The sequence below is a fragment of the Perognathus longimembris genome, chromosome 2, assembly GCF_023159225.1.
Source record: "Perognathus longimembris pacificus isolate PPM17 chromosome 2, ASM2315922v1, whole genome shotgun sequence".
NCBI classification, from domain to species: Eukaryota; Metazoa; Chordata; class Mammalia; order Rodentia; family Heteromyidae; genus Perognathus; species Perognathus longimembris.
This window is the reverse complement of record NC_063162.1, coordinates 12,503,796-12,522,153: the sequence shown is the minus strand read 5'-3', so window position 1 is coordinate 12,522,153 and position 18,358 is coordinate 12,503,796. Positions and strand designations below refer to the sequence as shown.

The following is an 18,358-nucleotide window of genomic DNA, read 5'->3' as shown; positions in this document are numbered from 1 at the left end:
TATACAACTTGTGGGTAGAAATAGGAGGGAGGGAATGAGAGAGAATGAGAGAACCGATGATGCTATGTGATACTATGCAAAGGAAATGTACTTATTACCTGACTTATGTATAAAGTAAATTAGAAAAAAATGATACAGAAAGCAAAGCCCAATTTTAGACTAAGCTTTTGAACTTCAAAGGGTATCATTCTCCAGCTATCCAGGGAGAAATAAAAGCCTCTCACTGAGAGAAAGAGGAGAACTCAGATTCCTCAAAAGCAATGGTGATGCTAGGAAGACAAAAGAACCACACCTCAAAGTCCTAACAGATGGGAGAACCGCACACAAGATCCTCAGACTTCAGCAAAAATGGTGTTTAGACATACAAGCATTAGCAAACCATCACTAATACAAAGGGGCTCACACAATGCACCACCAAGGTCCCTTCTTAGAAAAACAAAGCCACACCAGCAAATAAGAGATTAGTCACAATAAACTCAAGAAAGCAAATACTGTAATAAAAGGGCTTGCAATGGACAGTGAATCCAATCGCATAAGAAACAAATACCACAATGGATGGGTTATGGTTGCAGGAAGAATGAAAATACGAAAGAAAGAACAGCATGTAAACAGTACTAAAACTAACAAAAACCTGGAAGTAGGGAGACATACCAGAGTGCCAGGGTTCTGTGGATAGCCACATAGGGCTTTAATTTATCTTTCATTCATGCAAATGGCATAGAGTTCTCGTGACAAGACTTTCATTTATCAACTTAGGAATTAATTTCCCAGTGGGAGAATAAATCTTTGGGGACCTTGCCCAGCCATTCTCAGAGTCAAGATTCCCCCTCTTGGCTGTGGACAATGGAGTGTTAACAGATAACAGATCAAATAAAGACCCACTTATCCCTGGGTCAAGATCTTCTTTTTTATTTTTTATTTTATTTTGCCAGTCCTGGGGCTTGAACTCAGGGCCTGAGCACTGTCCTTGGCTTCTTTTTGCTCAAGGCTAGCACTCTACCACCTGAGCCACAGCACCACTTTCCGGCTTTTTCTATATATGTGGCACTCTGTCTCCCGCACCGCTGGCGCTGACCTGGCTCTGTGAGAACTGACCTGAGTTTGGCCTTGCTTTACCTTTTAATGTACATTTCCACCACTGTCTAGGACCTCATATACATCTCTTACTGTGCTTGTCAGGAACACAAAACTAATAGATTGGATTCACCTTTTTCAAGACAGAAAAATCCTTGAAGAAGTCGTTGACCGGGCTGGGAATGTGGCCTAGTGGTAGAGTTCTTGTCTCCCATACAGAAAGCCTTGGGTTCGATTCCTCAGCACCACAGATAAAGAAAAAGCTGGAAGTGGCGCTGTGGCTCAAAGTGGTAGAGTGCTAGCCTTGAGCAAAAAGAAGCCAGGGACAGTGCTCAGGCCCTGAGGTCAAGCCCCAGGACTGGCAAGGAAAAAAAATCCAACAACTGATTACTTTCAACTCCTCCTCCACTTTAAATTACAGAGAACAATAAGATAATACTCCAGAAAGATGGAACGTGTCCATCAAATTGAATATTTTTTTTCTCAAGAGAATCAATCAATAATTAATTACATCATTTTATTGTGCAAACATAATTTATATGCTTGCATACTGGACTAAAGGCTTCTTCCTTCAAAATATGTAAATGAGTATACTTGACAATGAGTATCCAAACTAACAAATGCCTCATTAAACAAACACCCCTAAATATCTTTTCACCCTTAAGTTATATTTAAAGGGGAAGGATATGATTTGTCAAGTTCTGTATAAATGGGTAACTTCATAACAACGTGTGTGTGTGTGTGTGTGTGTGTGTTTGTGTGTCCATGGGCTCTCTTCTTAAAATTTAAAAAGCTGCATATTGCTACAATTCCATCAAAGACTGTGCTAATAATATTCTATACCAAAGGCCAAGTTTAATGTATTTCTGAAACAGTTTTAAAAGGTATTTTTCTCCCCTTCTTCCTCTAGATAGAAGATAATTTGCATATATATTGGATTGTTGGGGTTTGGGAGAGAAAGGAAGGGAAATATTTAGAATTTAAATTCTTCTTTGTTTTGGGGTCTGGATTGTACAGTATTTGTCTACCCTTCTGAATAAAATATACCAAGATCCCTGAGCATTTGCCAGTATGCTTCATTGGCTGCTAAACTTGCACACAGAAAAAAAAAATAGCAAAGCTCCAAAAACAACTTTAAGTCATAGCATCCCAGTGGAGAGCCAGAGAGGCAAGATGAAAAGAAAGAAATGACCATTGGTTCATTAATTATGCTAATGAATATTTAGTGAACATTTACAACACAAAAATCATTGATTGCAAGGAGCTGAAAGTGTGTGGTGTGTGTAGATCCCTATATTGAGCCCTAAAAGAGCTTCCATTCTAATAGGGTAAACTGCACAGGCACCTAAATAGCAATAAAATAGGACAAAAAGAAATTAGAAGTAGAATTATAGAGAAAATATTTATGTTGTCGTGAAGGCAAGAGTGCTTTCTACTAACAAAAGAAATAAAGGAGAACTTTAGGTACAATGTAGTACTCTCCAACCATGGTGAGAGTTACAGCAACTTGGTTGGGTCCAACATGCCATCAACAACAGATACAATGTATAGAAAATAAACTAAATCATTATTGTTTTTAATAAAGAAGCTAGCCAAGAAATGTGTTGAAAGTAGCTGCTTGATCCTTGTAAAACTCTTTTTTTTTTTTTTTTTTTTGGCCAGTCCTGGGCGTTGAACTTAGGGCCTGAGCACTGTCCCTGGCTTCTTCCTGCTCAAGGCTAGCACTCTGCCACCTGAGCCACAGCGCCCCTTCTGGCCATTTTCCATTTATGTGGTGCTGGGGAATGGAACAGAGAGCTTCATGTGTAGGAGGCAAGCGCTCTTGCCATTAGGCCATATTCCCAGCCCTGTTAAACTCTTAATATTGGCCAAATGAACCATAATCTAAGAAGATCAAGTTCAGTTGAAGTATTGGTAAATAAATGGTATTTCCATCAAGGACAACTTCAGATCAACTGATGACTTTAAAAAGTAGGCAGACACTTATTGAGTAGCCACTACCTTGCAATCCTGGTCATTACAGCATGTAACTGTTCCCTTCAAGGACAAGTCTGGCCTGAGGAAAGGATAAGAGATGAACATACCCAGCTACCCACTAGAATCACATGACAGCACTTCAGGGAAAAGACTGATAGGAAATAGAACTGGGATTTGTCCCACTAGACCAGAATATGCTGGTGATGTCAAGAATGACCTTCCAAAATATCTGGGTCATGATAGACAGAAAGGGAAAAGGCAGGGTGCTGGCAGTGGCCCTAATAATTTAACCGTTCTTTCCAAGCTGTCTATATCTCCTGGGGTCTCACTCTATGTCCTGAGTTCTCCTGCTCCACTTGGGTTAGGAGCCATCTTGGCAAACTCTATGCTATTCTCTTTTGCAATGATGAAAAGGGAGAAAGGAGGCATAGGACCTTGGTCTAGATAAGTTTAGTCTATGTTACAGACTTGTTCTCTACTCCTCCTCAAAGTTGGGTGTTTTATTTCTTTTCCATGAAAGAAATTGCAGTTTTAGTTCTATCTTTAAGAAGTATCTAGAATTCTAATGCACATCATAGTATGTTTAGGGTTCTGACATATTTAAACATAAAGGCCTCATGAATCTGACTTTGCAAAGGTTATCTCTAATAGCATCCTGGACACAATGTCTTTAGAAAATTGACAAGGAAGCTGTCATACCCCTGGCATCAAACAGGCCAAGCTGTCTTGCTACTGGTCACCTTCATCCCAGGAGTAGAATCACTTCTCTGCTGGCCACCTGTCTTCCCCAATGAATAACACACACACACATACACACACACACACACACACACACACACACACACACACACACACGTGTGCGCTTTTTAAAGCCAGAATAAAAACCAGGCAAACAATACACTTGAACAGTGTCTTACCCTTTGATTTTAAGTGAGATTAGTTTTTAAGTACATATAATTAAAACAAATCAAGCATGTCAGCCTATTTCGTTACTCAAAGGAATAATTTAGACGGGAAAGTTTCATGGGAAAATAGTTACTTGTCCACATTCCTGGATTCAGAATAAAACAAGCAAACAACAACAGAAATCACAGTAAGACAAACACACGAAAACAAGGCTAGAACAAACAGGTACAGGCAGCGGAGCTGAGACATTCATGGCCCCAGATCACTGGAACACATTCTTTCTCCCGTTACATTGGATGAACCGTACCTACTTTTCCAAGTTAAATCTCCAATCTTACTTTTCCACTTCCTAGTCACTCTAGTGATCTTCTTTTCCTTTGAGAATTCATTTACTTGTTACCGGGATAATTATCTGGCCTCTCACACATTTGGGAAGAAGAAAGAAGGAGGAGGGGGAAGAAGGAAGAGGAAGAGGAAGAGAAGGAAGGAAGGAAGGAAGGAAGGAAGGAAGGAAGGAAGGAAGGAAGGAGAGAAGGAAAGAAAGAATTATTAAGCTCCTACTAAATATTGATATTGTTTTTCTTCTGTATTTTCTTCTAGAGATCCTTATAGTTCTACAAGGGTAGGTGGTCTAATCCATATTTTACATATGATAAAGCAGAGGCTCAGAGATATTAAGTAACTTTGGGCCACTTGCCTAGATGGAATGGAGCTGGACTTTCAACTTGGCAGTGCAGTCTGACCCACAGCCTCTTCCTGGGGGGTGGGGGGATAGGGGTGGGATCGATACTGGGGTTTGACCTCAGATTCATGTGTTCACTAGGCAAGTGCTCCACTACTTGAGCCATGACCTTAACTCATTTTTGCTTTAGTTATTTTTTAATATGTTCTTACATCTTTTCGCCCAGAGTTGGATTCAAACCATGATCTTCCTACCTATGCCTCTTACATTATAGACATACGCCATCACACCTGTTTTGTTCTTTGAAATGGAGTCTTGCTAACGTTTTGCCAGAGCTAGGCCTATATCATCATCCTTTCAACCTCTGCCTCCTGAGCAGACAGGATTACAGGTGTGCACCACGACTCCTGGCCAATGAATTGGAGGCCATCACACTAGGCTGTTTCTCCAGGCCTCAGCTGCTCATAATAGAGTATTTTAATTTCTTCAAACACTTATTCACTCATACATTCACACATCTTTTCCCTTGCCAGGTACTGTAGTGGAATAAATATGGCTAGGCACCAGTGGCTCAGGCCTGTAATCCTAGCAACTCAAGAGACAAGATCTTAGGATCACAGTTTGAAGCCAACCCAGGCAGGAAAGTCCAATGAGACTTGTATTTCCAATAAACTACTCAGAAAGAGCCAGAAGTGGCTCTGAGGCTCAAGTGGGAGAGTGCTAGCCTTGAGCACAAAGAGACTCAGGGGCAACGCTCAGGCCCCAAGTTCAAGCTCCAAGACTCACACACACATACACACAAACACAGGCATACACATGCACACACATGACTCCATCCATACCTTCAGGGAGGAACTCGCAATGCATGAAAAGAGAGAGAGGCTTCTAACCAGGCCACTGCAACAGAGAGCAGTACAAGATGCCAGGAAAGCACCATGAGCGCAGAGTGATAAGCATAAGCTCCTTCAGGGGGGAAAGCCAGAGCTGAGTCCTGCCCAGGTTCTGAGAAACAGGAAAGGTGATACCAGGCAGAATGGCAAGTTTGGAGGAAGCTTAGTGTGAAAGGCCTTCCAGACACCTATGACCAAGAAGTTTGCTTCCAAAGTGTGGGGTTAAAGGCAGGGCAGGATAGAAAGACCAGGATTGATCTTCAAGGGCTTGAGATATATGATTCTGAGAAATATGATTAAATTAATGGAATAAGAGCCTTAAGAAGTTAACAGGGGCTATTGATTACTACAAATCAAAGGAAAAACAAACGATCTACTGCTTTACCCGAAAGCGGCAACCTCAAATCCCTCTCCATCTGTGCCCTGTCAGGTCAGGAAAAAAACAGTGACTTCAGATCACGTCCGTTCTCCACAGAGAAAGTCAAAACAGCACAGCTTTTTGAGAGAACCACAGCTCCTCAACAAACTGAAGATCCCGTACGAGGAGTGGAAGTGCATAACCTCGGCAACCTCGCCTTCTGCACAGGTGCCTCTTACTGCTTTGTGTCTCTGAACTGCTGCGGGAAAAGCTACCAGCCAAATGTGAGGAAGGACCAAACATTCTTCCTTGTCAACCTTTCACTCAGATAAAATACTTCTCTGGGGCATAAGGAAGGGTCTTCACTCTTGAGTATCAAATTAGCAAGGCATTAAAACAATCCCTCCTACAGGCACTCTAAGCAATACCAAGAAGATGTGATTAAAAAAAAAAATCAGAGAAGAGATTCTAGAAGCTACTCTTACAACTGTGAACAGTAAAGCCCTTATTGGCCTGTATCCCACAACACCCAAGACCTTCCATAAGGACTCTGTGTATGTGTGTTTGTCTGCATATCTATGTCTCTGTTGTTTCTCTCTGTGTGTGTGTGTGTATGTGTGTGTGTGTGTGTGTGTGATGAGAGAGAGAGAGAGAGAGAGAGAGAGAGAGAGAGAGAGAGAGAGAGAGAGAGAGCCTGGGTGCTTCCCTTGAGCTTTTTCACTCAAGGCTAGAGCCACAGCTGCTGCTGTTCCTTCTCCTCCTCCTCCTCCTCCTCCTCCTCCTCCTCCTTCTCCTCCTCCTCCTCCTCCTCCTCCTCCCCCCCTCCTCCTCCTCCTCCCCTCCTCCTCCTCCTCCTCCTCCTCCTCCTCCTCCTCCTCCTCCTCCTCCTCCTCCTCCTCCTCCTCCTCCTCTTCTTCTTCTTCTTCTTCTTCTTCTTCTTCTTCTTCTTCTTCTTCCTCCTCCTCCTCCTCCTCCTCCTCCTCCTCCCCCTCCTCCTCTTCTCCCCCTCCTCCTCCTCTCCCCCCCTCCTCCTCCTCCTCCCCTTCCTCCTCCTCCTCCTCCGCCTCCTCCTCCTCCTCTTTTTTTAATGGTTAATTGAAGATAAGAGTCTCATAGACTTTCTTGCCTAGGCTGGCTTCAGCTTTGAACTGTGATCCTCAGATGTCAGCCTCCTGAGTAGCTGTCATTACAGGCGTGAGCCTCTGGTGCTTAGCTTCCACAAAGACCTTTTGCGCTCATGTCTGGAGTTGTGGATTAGTGACAGTGAATGAGGTAAGAAGGGAATGTGAAGATAAAAAAGTAAAGAAGAATAATGCCATGGTTAGGTTGAAAACACAGGTTAATACAGCTTTAAGAAACAACATGTACATAAGATTCAGTTCTGTGACATCTTAGTGGGGTCTTGGGAAACCACTGGCAATGGTGAGGAAAGTCCTAATGGGGTATGCTAAACATGGCTAGGGGACCCCCGCAGGTGCTTGAGGCAGAGAAAAAGCTTTCTATCTAAACAGATGCAAGTTGCTTTACTAGAGAAGTGACTGCCAAATCTAGTCTCCAGTCCAGAACATGAGGTTTGGGGATTTGTACTCAGCTGACAACACAACCACAGAAGCCTCTCAAGACAACCACAGAGCTTTTGATAGCAATGCCAAGCTGCTCTTTGTCGTGAAGGTAACTACCCCAAATATGTTCTTTCTTCTGAACTGGATCCCCAAAGCCCAGAAGGCCCAAAAGAACTACAGATGCAAAAGCATACTCCAATTACCTATAGTAAAGTGAAGGGAAAAAAAATAAACCTCTACAGATAAGTTTGTATTTCTGAACTAAGGAAAACAGACCTTTGCTAATTTTCCTGGCAAGAGCAATTTATTTTAAGAGTCTTCAAATATGAGTTGCTAAATGACTCAGCATGTTATTCACAAACTTTTAGATGAGACAGCACCTAGTAGACCTCAAGTGTGAACTGTGTTTGTGTGACGTGGGCTGAGACAGAACAACATCATAACCATGAACTTGGAGTCTTCCCAGATACCCCTCAATAGGTGAATGGATCAAGGAAACGTGAGAGATAGACAGATAGATATAGATATAGATATGTACACATACATAATGGAATTTTTATTCAGAAAGAATGATACTGCATCACTTTGAAAAGAAATGGAAAAACCTAGAAAAAATTGTTACAAGAAGTCAGGCTCAGAGAAACAGAGGGTTACATGTTATCTCTCATATGTGGGAGCTATAATGAGCTTATAGATACCTAGTAAATATACTGGATGGTATTCGGGTGTACACAAATGTATTACCTAAAATATGGTGCCTTCAGGGGAGAACTCAAACAGTATAATTCCTTAGTAAATCAAAAGTCAGCATTTGCCAGGAAATGGGTACTTAAAGACGGTGGGGTGAGGTAAATGGGTGGTGGGTAAATGTATGAAGAGAAGGGGGAAAATGCAATAAAAAAAAGTTCAATATATATCCTACAAAGAGAAGAATAAGGACAGAGTAGACTGGGAGGGGTGGGCGAGAATGTTGAAAGGGGTGATATTGATTCGGTGGTGTATTCATAAACCAGTTTGTGGGCTGGCAACTTCTTTGTACAACTACTTAAAATATTTTTATAAAAAGAAACAAGCCCATGAACTTAGGTGACAGGCAGACCTGATTCCAAGTCTGGATCTTCTCCTGACTGTCAACAGGACTTTAGGCCAGTCCTCATAACTACATGTGTCTTGGTTTCCTCATCTCTAAAATGAGGTTACAAGTAGGATCTGCTTTGTTGGGTTATTGCAAATACTAACCAAGAAAAATTACAAAACATACATACATATTACAAAACATAAAGTTTGCCATAAAGTCAGCCCCGAAGAGGTGCAGCACCCACAAGCAAGAGAGAGACAGAGTTAGATCCCCTGGCCGAAGAAACAGTGTGTTACTGAACTATGTGTTTTGTCCACAGGTCCCCAGCTTCTTACTAATTCCTTTCCTGTCCTTCAACGTGGAAAACAGTCCCTTCCCTACCAACTTCCAGGGGTTGTTTTGAACACCACAAAAGACACACATGGGGGTCTCTGAGAAGCATGGAGCCCCGCACGGCTAAGCAGGAGTTGAACAGGAGAAAACAACAGGAAGTCACGGCATCTTGAAGTCCTTCTAGCAGCTGCAGGAGGTCTTTGCCAAATGTTTCCCAGTTCCCTGCCAGAAGCTGCTCCTGAGCTGTGCTAGCACAGGAACACGCATGACTGCGGGAGGTCGTGCTTCCTCCCTGCACCTGCCCCAAACAGGATGCTCTGAGCACACAGTGCTTTCAGGGGAATCCCGCTTCCTGTGCTGCACTCAGTGCTGGGCTCCAATAGCATCTATTGCTCCATACCAGTGGGAGCTAGCAATCAAAATAATTGTTAAAATAAACTACTATTGTAGTGAAAATGCAGAGAATGCCTGTGTGTGCCTTTTGTCGTGCATCGTCTCAATCCTCAGCAAAAATACTGCCTTTAGACCTGAACAACCAGGACCCCTGCTCTCACCCTGTGCCTTCATTTAAAATGTCCCCTTCTGATTGCTGGAAGAGCTATGGTTAGCAGTGTCGTCTGGTGGAGCATCTCAGCCGCTTTCTGAGAACTTTCTCCTCTTGCTTTCCTGTGTTCTGCAGGGGTTAGCCACATATCCTGAGGAGTGTGGGGCAAGGAGGAGTCATGCTGATGGAGATTCTCAGGGAGGCCTGGATGCAGCTCTATTCTAGAAGTGAAGTCCCACAGGCACTCACATCCTCAAGCCAGTGTGGTATCTCTTTCTCACAATTGGATGAGACTGGGTTGTTGCCAAGTTGGCTTAGGGTGACTCAATTGTTTACACAGTGGGAACCCCATAAAAATATTTATCCAAGGATTTATATATGGGCACACTTGTTCATAGCAATCCTACGAGAGGTATATTCTTCTGCAAACTTTTCTAACAGGGAAACTGTGACCTGGAGGCACTAACTTCCCAAAGTAATGCCTTTCATGAGTAGAAGAGCTAGGACTCAAATTCTAGAATACCAAACTCAAAGTCACAACACTCAGCTAATCTCCAAGATTTCCTTGTCTGCCTCCACTAAGATACAGCCATCCTGTGAGGCTCAGCCCCCTTCCTTTATCCAGGGCTCTTTGGCCCTGTGCAGTTTCTTCTTCTCCAGTGATGAAATCTGCTGATAAGCCATCGTCCAGCATGTTCTTGTTCAGTTACAGTCTACTTGGTTTCCCCCTTCTTGCCTTCTGTCTGACAGACCTTATGAGCTCTTTCCAAAAGCATCCACAGCACACTCTAAAAGGATCTGATTCACTAGAAGCACCAAAGTCACTCACCAGCAGAAATCCCTGGGTTTTGTTTTAATCCCCATATTGTGTGTGTGTGGGGGGGGGGGGGCTTTTTGCCCAATAAATGGATTTAAGGTATTTACAGATATGGAGCCATTATTTGACGGGTGCTTCCCTAAGCCTGGAAAACCATTTCTGGAGTAAGTTGTAAGTAGGCTGGGGAAGATTCCATTCTTTCTCCACTTCTACCCTTTGCTTCCTTGAAAGGGATAAACCAGAGGCGATAGACACTGCTGGAGAGGGAAAGCCAGGAACTGCCAGTGAGCATGAGTCAGAAGCAGGACCCTGTCCAGCTTGTCACTCTCACTGGATGGCTACAATTAAGGAGTCAGTCAATACCAAGTGATGGCGATTTGGAGGAGTTGGGACCCTTATAGACTACCGGTGAGAGTGCAGAATGGGAGCAGCTACTTTGCAATGGTCCAGAATTGCTTCAGAAGGTTAAACATGGAGTTACTCTATGGCCCAGAAATTCTACTCCTAGGTCCAATCCCCTAATTAACTGAAAACATATGTCTACATAAAACCTTGTGCAGGTATGTTTACAGCAGGTATATTTACAACAGCCAAAAGGTGGAACCAATCTGCATGTCCATCCATGATAAAGGGGTAGCAAAATGTGGATTATCTATGCAATGTAGTATTAGTCAGCCACAACAAGGAACAGAATAGTGACATGCACAACTTAGATAAAACTTGAAAACATTACATTCACTGAAAGAAGCTAAACACAAAATGCAACATGTGATGGTTTCACACATTACAAATACATTTACATGAAATGTCTAGAAGAGAGGAAACTAGAGAGACCAGGAGTCCCTACCGTGATTTCTTAAGACTAAAGATGGAAACGTTGGAGAGGGGAGGTAATAGCTAAAGGGCCCAGTGTTTCTTTATGAGGAGATGGAATCACTTGTAAATTCATTGGGGTAATAATTGCACATGTTATAAGCATACTAAAAACTTAGCAGATTGCAGACTTTAAAGGGGTTAATTATAAAGCCTATGAATTATAGCTCAATAAATCTGTTACAAATGTAATTGCCACAAACAAATGCCTTAGCAGAGATTAACTGGTTTCCCTCAGCCACACGAACCCAAGTCCTGCCCTCCTCTCTCACTGCCCATAAATTAAGAGATATGCATTTTGCCTTCTGGCTCATTTGACTCAGTTTCATACATCTGCAGGGACCATGTCTAATAGCCTGGTGCCTCCTGTTCTAATTTGAGTACGGATTTGAACAGGTAGCATTAATTAAGGTACTATTACAACTTCAAAGTCAGGAATTTTGTCCAAGCAACTCCCTGGGCCCTCTCCACCCTGGCGCTAGCAAAAGGGTGAGTAACCACATTTTAATGAGCTTCACTGAAAAGAAACCTCACTGTTTCCTCAGTCATTTAAAGCATTTCAGAAGACACGCCCTCTCCAGGTAGCAGCCTGATTTGGATCTCAGATTCCTTTAGGTCATCCCTTAGTAGTGTCAATCAGCCTGAAACATTTGTTTTTCCATTCCTTCGTTGACATATGAAAGAACAACATTTACTGATAAAGATCTTTCTTTTCCACCCTACCTCCAATTACTGATAACTACTCATTCCGAGTTTGTTAAAAAAAAAAAAAAGAAAATACAAAAAAGATAAGACACGTTTGTTGAGATCATAAAATCATAGATGAAAATAGCCTTGGAACTGAGCTCCATAGCTGTCCTTACATTACATTCTCCATTTCTCCCATCCTCATCCTATTAATTATATATTAAGGTTACAGTTTCCTTTGAAGAATGGTCTAGTTCATCCTTTATTATGTCAATCACAAAACACAAAACCGTGTCTGCTGAGGGCTCGGTTACTTACCTGAAGGACCACAGCTGCTGAATGCATGTTCAGCCAGGCCCCAATCCTCAGGATATAGATAAAACAAATGGGTGATGGTGGCCCGCCTATGAGCAGAGTATGGGGTGCCAGGAGCACTTAGATCTTCAACAACCAGTCTCCTTCTGCATGAGCCCCTGGCGCCAGTCCTGTCAGATGAAGTGACTTTGCCTTTCTCAGAGCTGCACAGTCTCCCCAGACACTTTAAACCAAGGAAGGAAGGCATCTTGGCATGGGTGAAAATGAAATGCAGAATGGACCCCAGAGTGCATGAAGCTGGGCTCCTTCTTCCCTCGGCTTCCCTGGCTCCCTGTCATGGCTTTCTGCAGGGCCCAGTAAAGAAGATTAGGAAAGACGTATTCAAGAGATTACCCCTGAAGAGCTTAGAGCTGCATATTCTCAGTCAGGTGATGAGGTATAAAAACAGCCACTACCATGAACTCATGACGAATGATTCATGTCTAAGACATGAATGCTTATTCAAAAATGAGATTAATTATACATTTATTTATTATCATTACACAGTTGTCCAAAGGAGCTGCCATTCAAAAATGCAGTTTATGAATTCGATGTGTCTTGATCAGTGCCCCTTTCAACATTCTCAAGCATCCCTCCCAACCTACTCCTTCCCTCGTTTTCCTTAATTTTGTAGGGTATGCACTGAATTTTTTTATGGCATTCTCCCCCCTCCACTTGTCTACCTTCCTCTACTTGACCCACCTCCCCTCTTTCAAGGATCCATTTCTTGGTGTTTATTTTGTTGAACTATTTAGAACAACCTCTAAAAGCATTCTGCAAATATTCCTTGATGTACATTAAACATGACCTAAAAACGTATTCGAAAAAACAAAACAAAATACAGCAGTAATTCCAAGTTCTCCAGTATTCTAGATCTCACAGAAGGGGGGAACCTCCGTGGAAGCACCTCAGCTTCAATGAGTGGCCATTCCAGCCATTCCAGCCCAAAGACATAAAAAAACAACCATTCCCTTTCTATACTGTGGAAATCATCCTTCCTAGTGCCATAAAAATCCTTCCACTTCATTCTACTAATTCAAGGATAGTAATAACCTTAAAGTTGTTTCATGTTTTTTATGGTATTGCAGCAGCATAGGTGGAGATTGAATTGCTATGTGGCTTCCAGTTATCACAACATTAAATGAGAGTACCTCACATGACTAGGGTGCTGCTATGCACAGGACATCCCTGGTGGTAAGCACTTGCCTGTAACATACACACAGTCCAGTCCAGTATGACATGTGACAGTTTGTAACCACACAATAGTCACAAGTCAAAGAAGACAAACCCAGACTCCTTCTCCCCTCACTAGCCTATTTGGCTTCTAAAATGAGTTTTTCAGGGAAATCCATGCCCAGAACTGGGAATGTGGCTTAGTGATAGAGTGCTTGCCTAGCATGCATGAAGTCCTGGGTTCTGTTCCTCAGCACCATATAAACAGAAATAGCCCTGTGCCAAAAAATCATCTATAAAATTTTGAGTGAGAGTGTATGTCAGTACTGGGACTTGAACTCATTGCCTATGGCCAGACCTGATCTTCCCACTTCAGTACACAACAACAACCTAAAAACATACACCTCAGACAGACACATTAAAAAAATCAAATCTGGCAGCTTCCTGACCAAGACGAAGTACAACTATTCTACGACAAAGTCAGTCTGCATTCTTGGTCCCCTAACAGCAAACATTGCCCACTGCAACTAATTCCATAGTATTAACCTCACCTCCATGCTTAGCTGTTTACAAGCAACACAGATTCGGATAATCCATATATATATCTCCAGTTTAAAGACCCACATGTTTAATTCAATAAACAATTTGTGAGGGGGCATAGCCCTTGACTGGCATGTGTGAGGTCCTGGGTTCCATATCCAGCATTGAAAAGAAAACACCTGAGAGATGATAGAACCCATTTAAATTCTACAATAACAGACTACCTGGAAGAAGCTGGTACATTTCAAGAACCTTAGATCCAGATGGGAAATAAACCTATATGAATTACAATGAGGGATGATGACAACCACAGATGCCTACCAGTCTTTAAAGGGGACCTAAATACACACAAATGTGGGGAGGTGGAGCCATTTCTCACCAGTGCAAAGGTTCAGATGCTGGATGCTTGGGACTTGGGACAGCAGTGACCAGAGCACCTGCAAACTAAGATCCACTTCCTAGGTGTGCAGTGTTTTTACATTAACCTCCTCCATGATTCTAAGGAAATACTCAGCAGAGGCCTCCATCTTAAAAACCCACTTTCAGGTTTATCTGCCTGACAGCAGCAACTTCTTCTCCAGGAAAGCACGACACAGAGAAGACCCCCATCTAACCATCAGCAGATTCACTTCTTTCCTTGCTGCAAAAACATCAGCCTCCTGCCACCAGCCCTGTCAAATAACAATCTCAGCAGTGACAATGGAAAGCAGTGGTGGAATGCGTATGTCACAATGCTCTACAGCACAAAGTTCATGGCAACCACAAATGTTTAACCCTCCATGGAAGTTTGGCTGCATCAGATAGGAAGTTCCTGATTCAACTCAAAGCAGTTTCAAAGCACCCAAACAAGCTATTTTTCCATGGCAAATTATGGGGGGAGGGGGGCAAACAACAACAACAAAACAACAGCAGAGAAATTCACCCACAAGCACCAGGCTGCACTCAGAGGCCCTGAACATGCATACTGAGAGAGCTCAATAAATATGAGACAAACTCTAATTCAGAACCAGGTGCAATGCCCAGGGGCCAATGCCTAAATATTGCTTTTCCATTAGTCACGAGCCAATCTATGTGGCAGTGCCCCACAAATGTACCATTGCTTTTTCTTTAATATTCTATGTAATAATGTGGGTCATTTTTTTTCTTCTTCAGACAGTGCCCCTTCTCTTAAATCATCTGCTAAGGTCTACCTACTTCTTTGTAAGAAAAAAAAACTTTTTGAGAGCCAATCCCCACATTAAAATGAGAATCTTTAGAGAACTTAATTTTCTAAGGAAAACTGTTACATGTGTCTGGGAATTATTAATAATTGAGTTTGTTACTTTTCAGCTATTTTAAAAAAAATCAAAATGAACAAGCAAGGCAGACCAGTAAAATACCTCCCCAAAACACCTGCAGATGTCTGCATCGTCAGGAAGACTGTTGCTGCCAAGCTGAACAGACAGAGCAGAAAAAGGGTATATTTTGCAAGCTGGAAGGCCTGAGGAAGGGGTGTCATTGCACTTCCCAACAAGGGTGACTCAGCCTATCGGAGGGTCTTCCCACCCGCAGCTGCATCTGTTCCCAGACACCAGCAAGTCCTAAAATGAGTCCTTCTTCATCATCCCAGACATCCCTTTGCACAGACCACAGTATAAGGGGTCTTACCCATCCCTCCAAAGCAGGCTGTGATTTTCTGGGCATACTGGCACAGGCTCCTGTCTGGGCAGGGTTCCTCTGGAAGTCCTTCTTTGTCCATCAGTGCAAGCAACTGCCTTTCTTCCTGTAATGCCACTGACCCAAGACCTGCTCAAAATGGAACAAGTAGCCAAGCCCCCTCTTCCCTATTGCCTCCATTAATAATTCAGATACTACATAAAATCTGCTGAGCATTCAATTTAAGAACATCGAAGCACTCTGAGGACTGAAGCATAATTAGTTTAACAGACATCAAGTGTCTCAGATTACTCCCTGACAATATTCTCTGTAGTCAAGATTCCCAAATAGCAATGCGAGGCAGGCTAGGAATGCCTTCAAGGAAGCAGTCACAAAGATCAGCTCAGAGAGGGGCCACAGGCATCCCTAGAGTTCACACCCCAGATGCTACACAATACTCCCATGAAACTGTTTTATAATCAGAGCACTGTACATACATCACAATCCACCAAACTGGGGTCTCCAGCTGTTCACAAACTTCTCCAGGCTCTCAGCACATTTTCTACCCTCCAGCTCTCATCTTACTGTGCTGCTCTCACTTTGCCTGAAATCCCCCAGTCTTCTTCGCATCAGAACCCTCTAAAAGTCTACCAAATACACCTCTTACAACTACACCTTACAAATACACCTCTTCCTTACAAATACACCTCTTCCTCTGAATGCCAGCTCATGCTTGAAATCCTAACTACTAAGGAGGTTAAGATTTCAGGATTGAAGTTCAAAACAAATCCAGGCAGGAAAGTCCATGAGACTCTTAACTCCAATAAACTACCAAAAAAGCCAGAAGTAGAGCTGTGGCTCAAGTAATAGAGCACGAGCTTGGAGATATAAATCAAACAACTCAGGGATAGTGGATAGTGTCCAGGCCTTGAGTTCAAGCCCCAGGAACAGCAACACCACCACCAGAAACAACAAAAACATCTCTTCCAATAAGACTTCCTGAATCACTCTGGTTAGACTCTGCTGCTTCCTACCTGGACCCCAAGCAGCAGCTATGTCATAGTATTTTTCATATTCCACTTTGCCATAGGTTCACTTCTCATCTTACCTCCTCTGCCAGCTGCTAAGCTGTTGGAGGATGAGAGTCATGTCTATCACCCGAGTTCTTTCAGTCAGGACACTGCACGCCTGTGTAAACAGAATCCCATCAGAAGTCACTGTGAGATGTGAGCAGCCACTATTTGGATCAACGTGTTTTGTTTTTAAATCAAATATAGAACCTATCTTGGCCATTACAAGGAACACGCCACTATATCTGTACACCACAATGCAATATCTACAGTGGCAACCTCCTCGTCAGTGTGTGTGTACATGCAACTGAATTGGAAGGCACTCAGTGGCAGGTGTGTGCCTGAGAGGTCCCCAGCAGCTGGGGTTCTACAAAGCCATCCCAGGGCTGATAATTAGCACACAGGTCGTCCTTGCTGGTAGGATAAATAGCTGAGTGTAGAAGTAGCAACTCTAGTGTCAGCATTCCCTGTACATCCGCTGACGAAGGTGCTGACCCTGGAGCAGGTGCACAGTGCCTAGCCTGCTCCGGCTTCCCCACCACGGCCCTCCCAGAAGGAAAAATGCAGAGGGAAGCATTTCCAGCTACACAGTTCAAAGTATTTATAATTCATTTCTCTCAACACTGAAATGCTCTGACTCGTTCTGGCAAACCTCAAGTTCACTGTCAATTTACTACTAGGAAATATCCAATACCCCAGGTAATCTGTTTCCTGACTATATTAGAATCAGAACCTCTTGCCTCGCTTGACTTTTTCCATCACTCACCTTTGGATTTAAACTCTGACTTCACCAAAGTCCCCGTAGTTAATGATCATAAGAACATTTAAGGTAGATAAGGACTAGAACAGGAAGACCTGGCTCAAACTGTAGGCAATCATTTTACCCTGCCCTCTGTCTGCAAGGTAACTCTTCAGATACCACATATATGTCTCTTGCTATTTCTGTATACACATATATTACATATATATTGAACACTTACACTATGGCAGGCCAATTGTTAGCAGTCTTACTGATGAATAAACCAGGAGCCCTCAAAGAGATTGGCAGGACAACAGGGATAAGAATGCTGAACTACAGTGTAATTTAGTAACCACCACTTCAGGGTACATCTATAGTAATAAGTTGGGAGTTAGTTTTTAATTTGGGGCTACAGTTCATTGTCCCTATAAATTTTCCATCTTAATGAAAGAAAATGTCTCTGAACACAGAAGTGGCTTGGGTTTCACATTCTACAGGAACAACTTTCCATATTTCAGTTGCATTCCCAACTATGAGAATTACATTCACACCAAAAAAGGGTTTTCCCCTTAAGGAGTTGGTAGGGAATGTGAGCCTTCTCTTATATTCCAAGCATTGCACTTGGATTTCATGGAAGTGTGAGAGAAAGAAAAATTAAGTTACCCGGGTGCAGGTGAAATGGGGGAGAACATGATGTCCCAACTGGTCTTTGAAGACAAATTTACTAAAAAAAAAAAAAGGGGGGGGTAGGGGTTGGGAGAAGACAGAAAAGATTGTTTCAAATAGAAAAGCTCCCCCAAACCAAAGCTTCATTCAGATCCAACAAGATGAACAGGAGGGAGGCCAGGGCATGGGTAACCTCTCAAATGGAAGAATCTACCCATCCACATAGAAGCAGTCTGTTCAGAGACAGAATACGGCAAGCACAAAAGCTTGCCTCCCCAAAGCTCACTCACTGCCATTCTTTCTTGAGTACCAGAATTCCGGGAAAACTGTTGGCACAGGTCCATAGTACATTTCACACTGATTCATTATTCACCGCCTCTCTCCATGCTTGTTTTTGCTC

At 42.8% G+C, this 18,358-nt stretch overlaps 1 protein-coding gene across 5 annotated transcripts in view; it reads right to left on the bottom strand.

Annotated features, from left to right (window-relative positions):
- Ablim1 (actin binding LIM protein 1) overlaps positions 1–18,358 on the bottom strand; it is a 243,101-nt gene that overhangs the window by 154,929 nt on the left and 69,814 nt on the right. The window contains exon 1 of one of the 5 annotated variants that reach the window (XM_048338196.1): positions 12,100–12,849. The exons of 2 other annotated variants lie outside the window; for them this stretch is intronic. In XM_048338196.1, coding sequence (XP_048194153.1) covers positions 12,100–12,343 — 244 coding nt within the window. In that variant the 5' untranslated portion in view covers positions 12,344–12,849. Of the gene's footprint in view, positions 1–12,099; positions 12,850–18,358 lie in introns of those variants that run through there. 2 more of the 5 variants (XM_048338198.1, XM_048338197.1) reach the window with 2 other exon arrangements.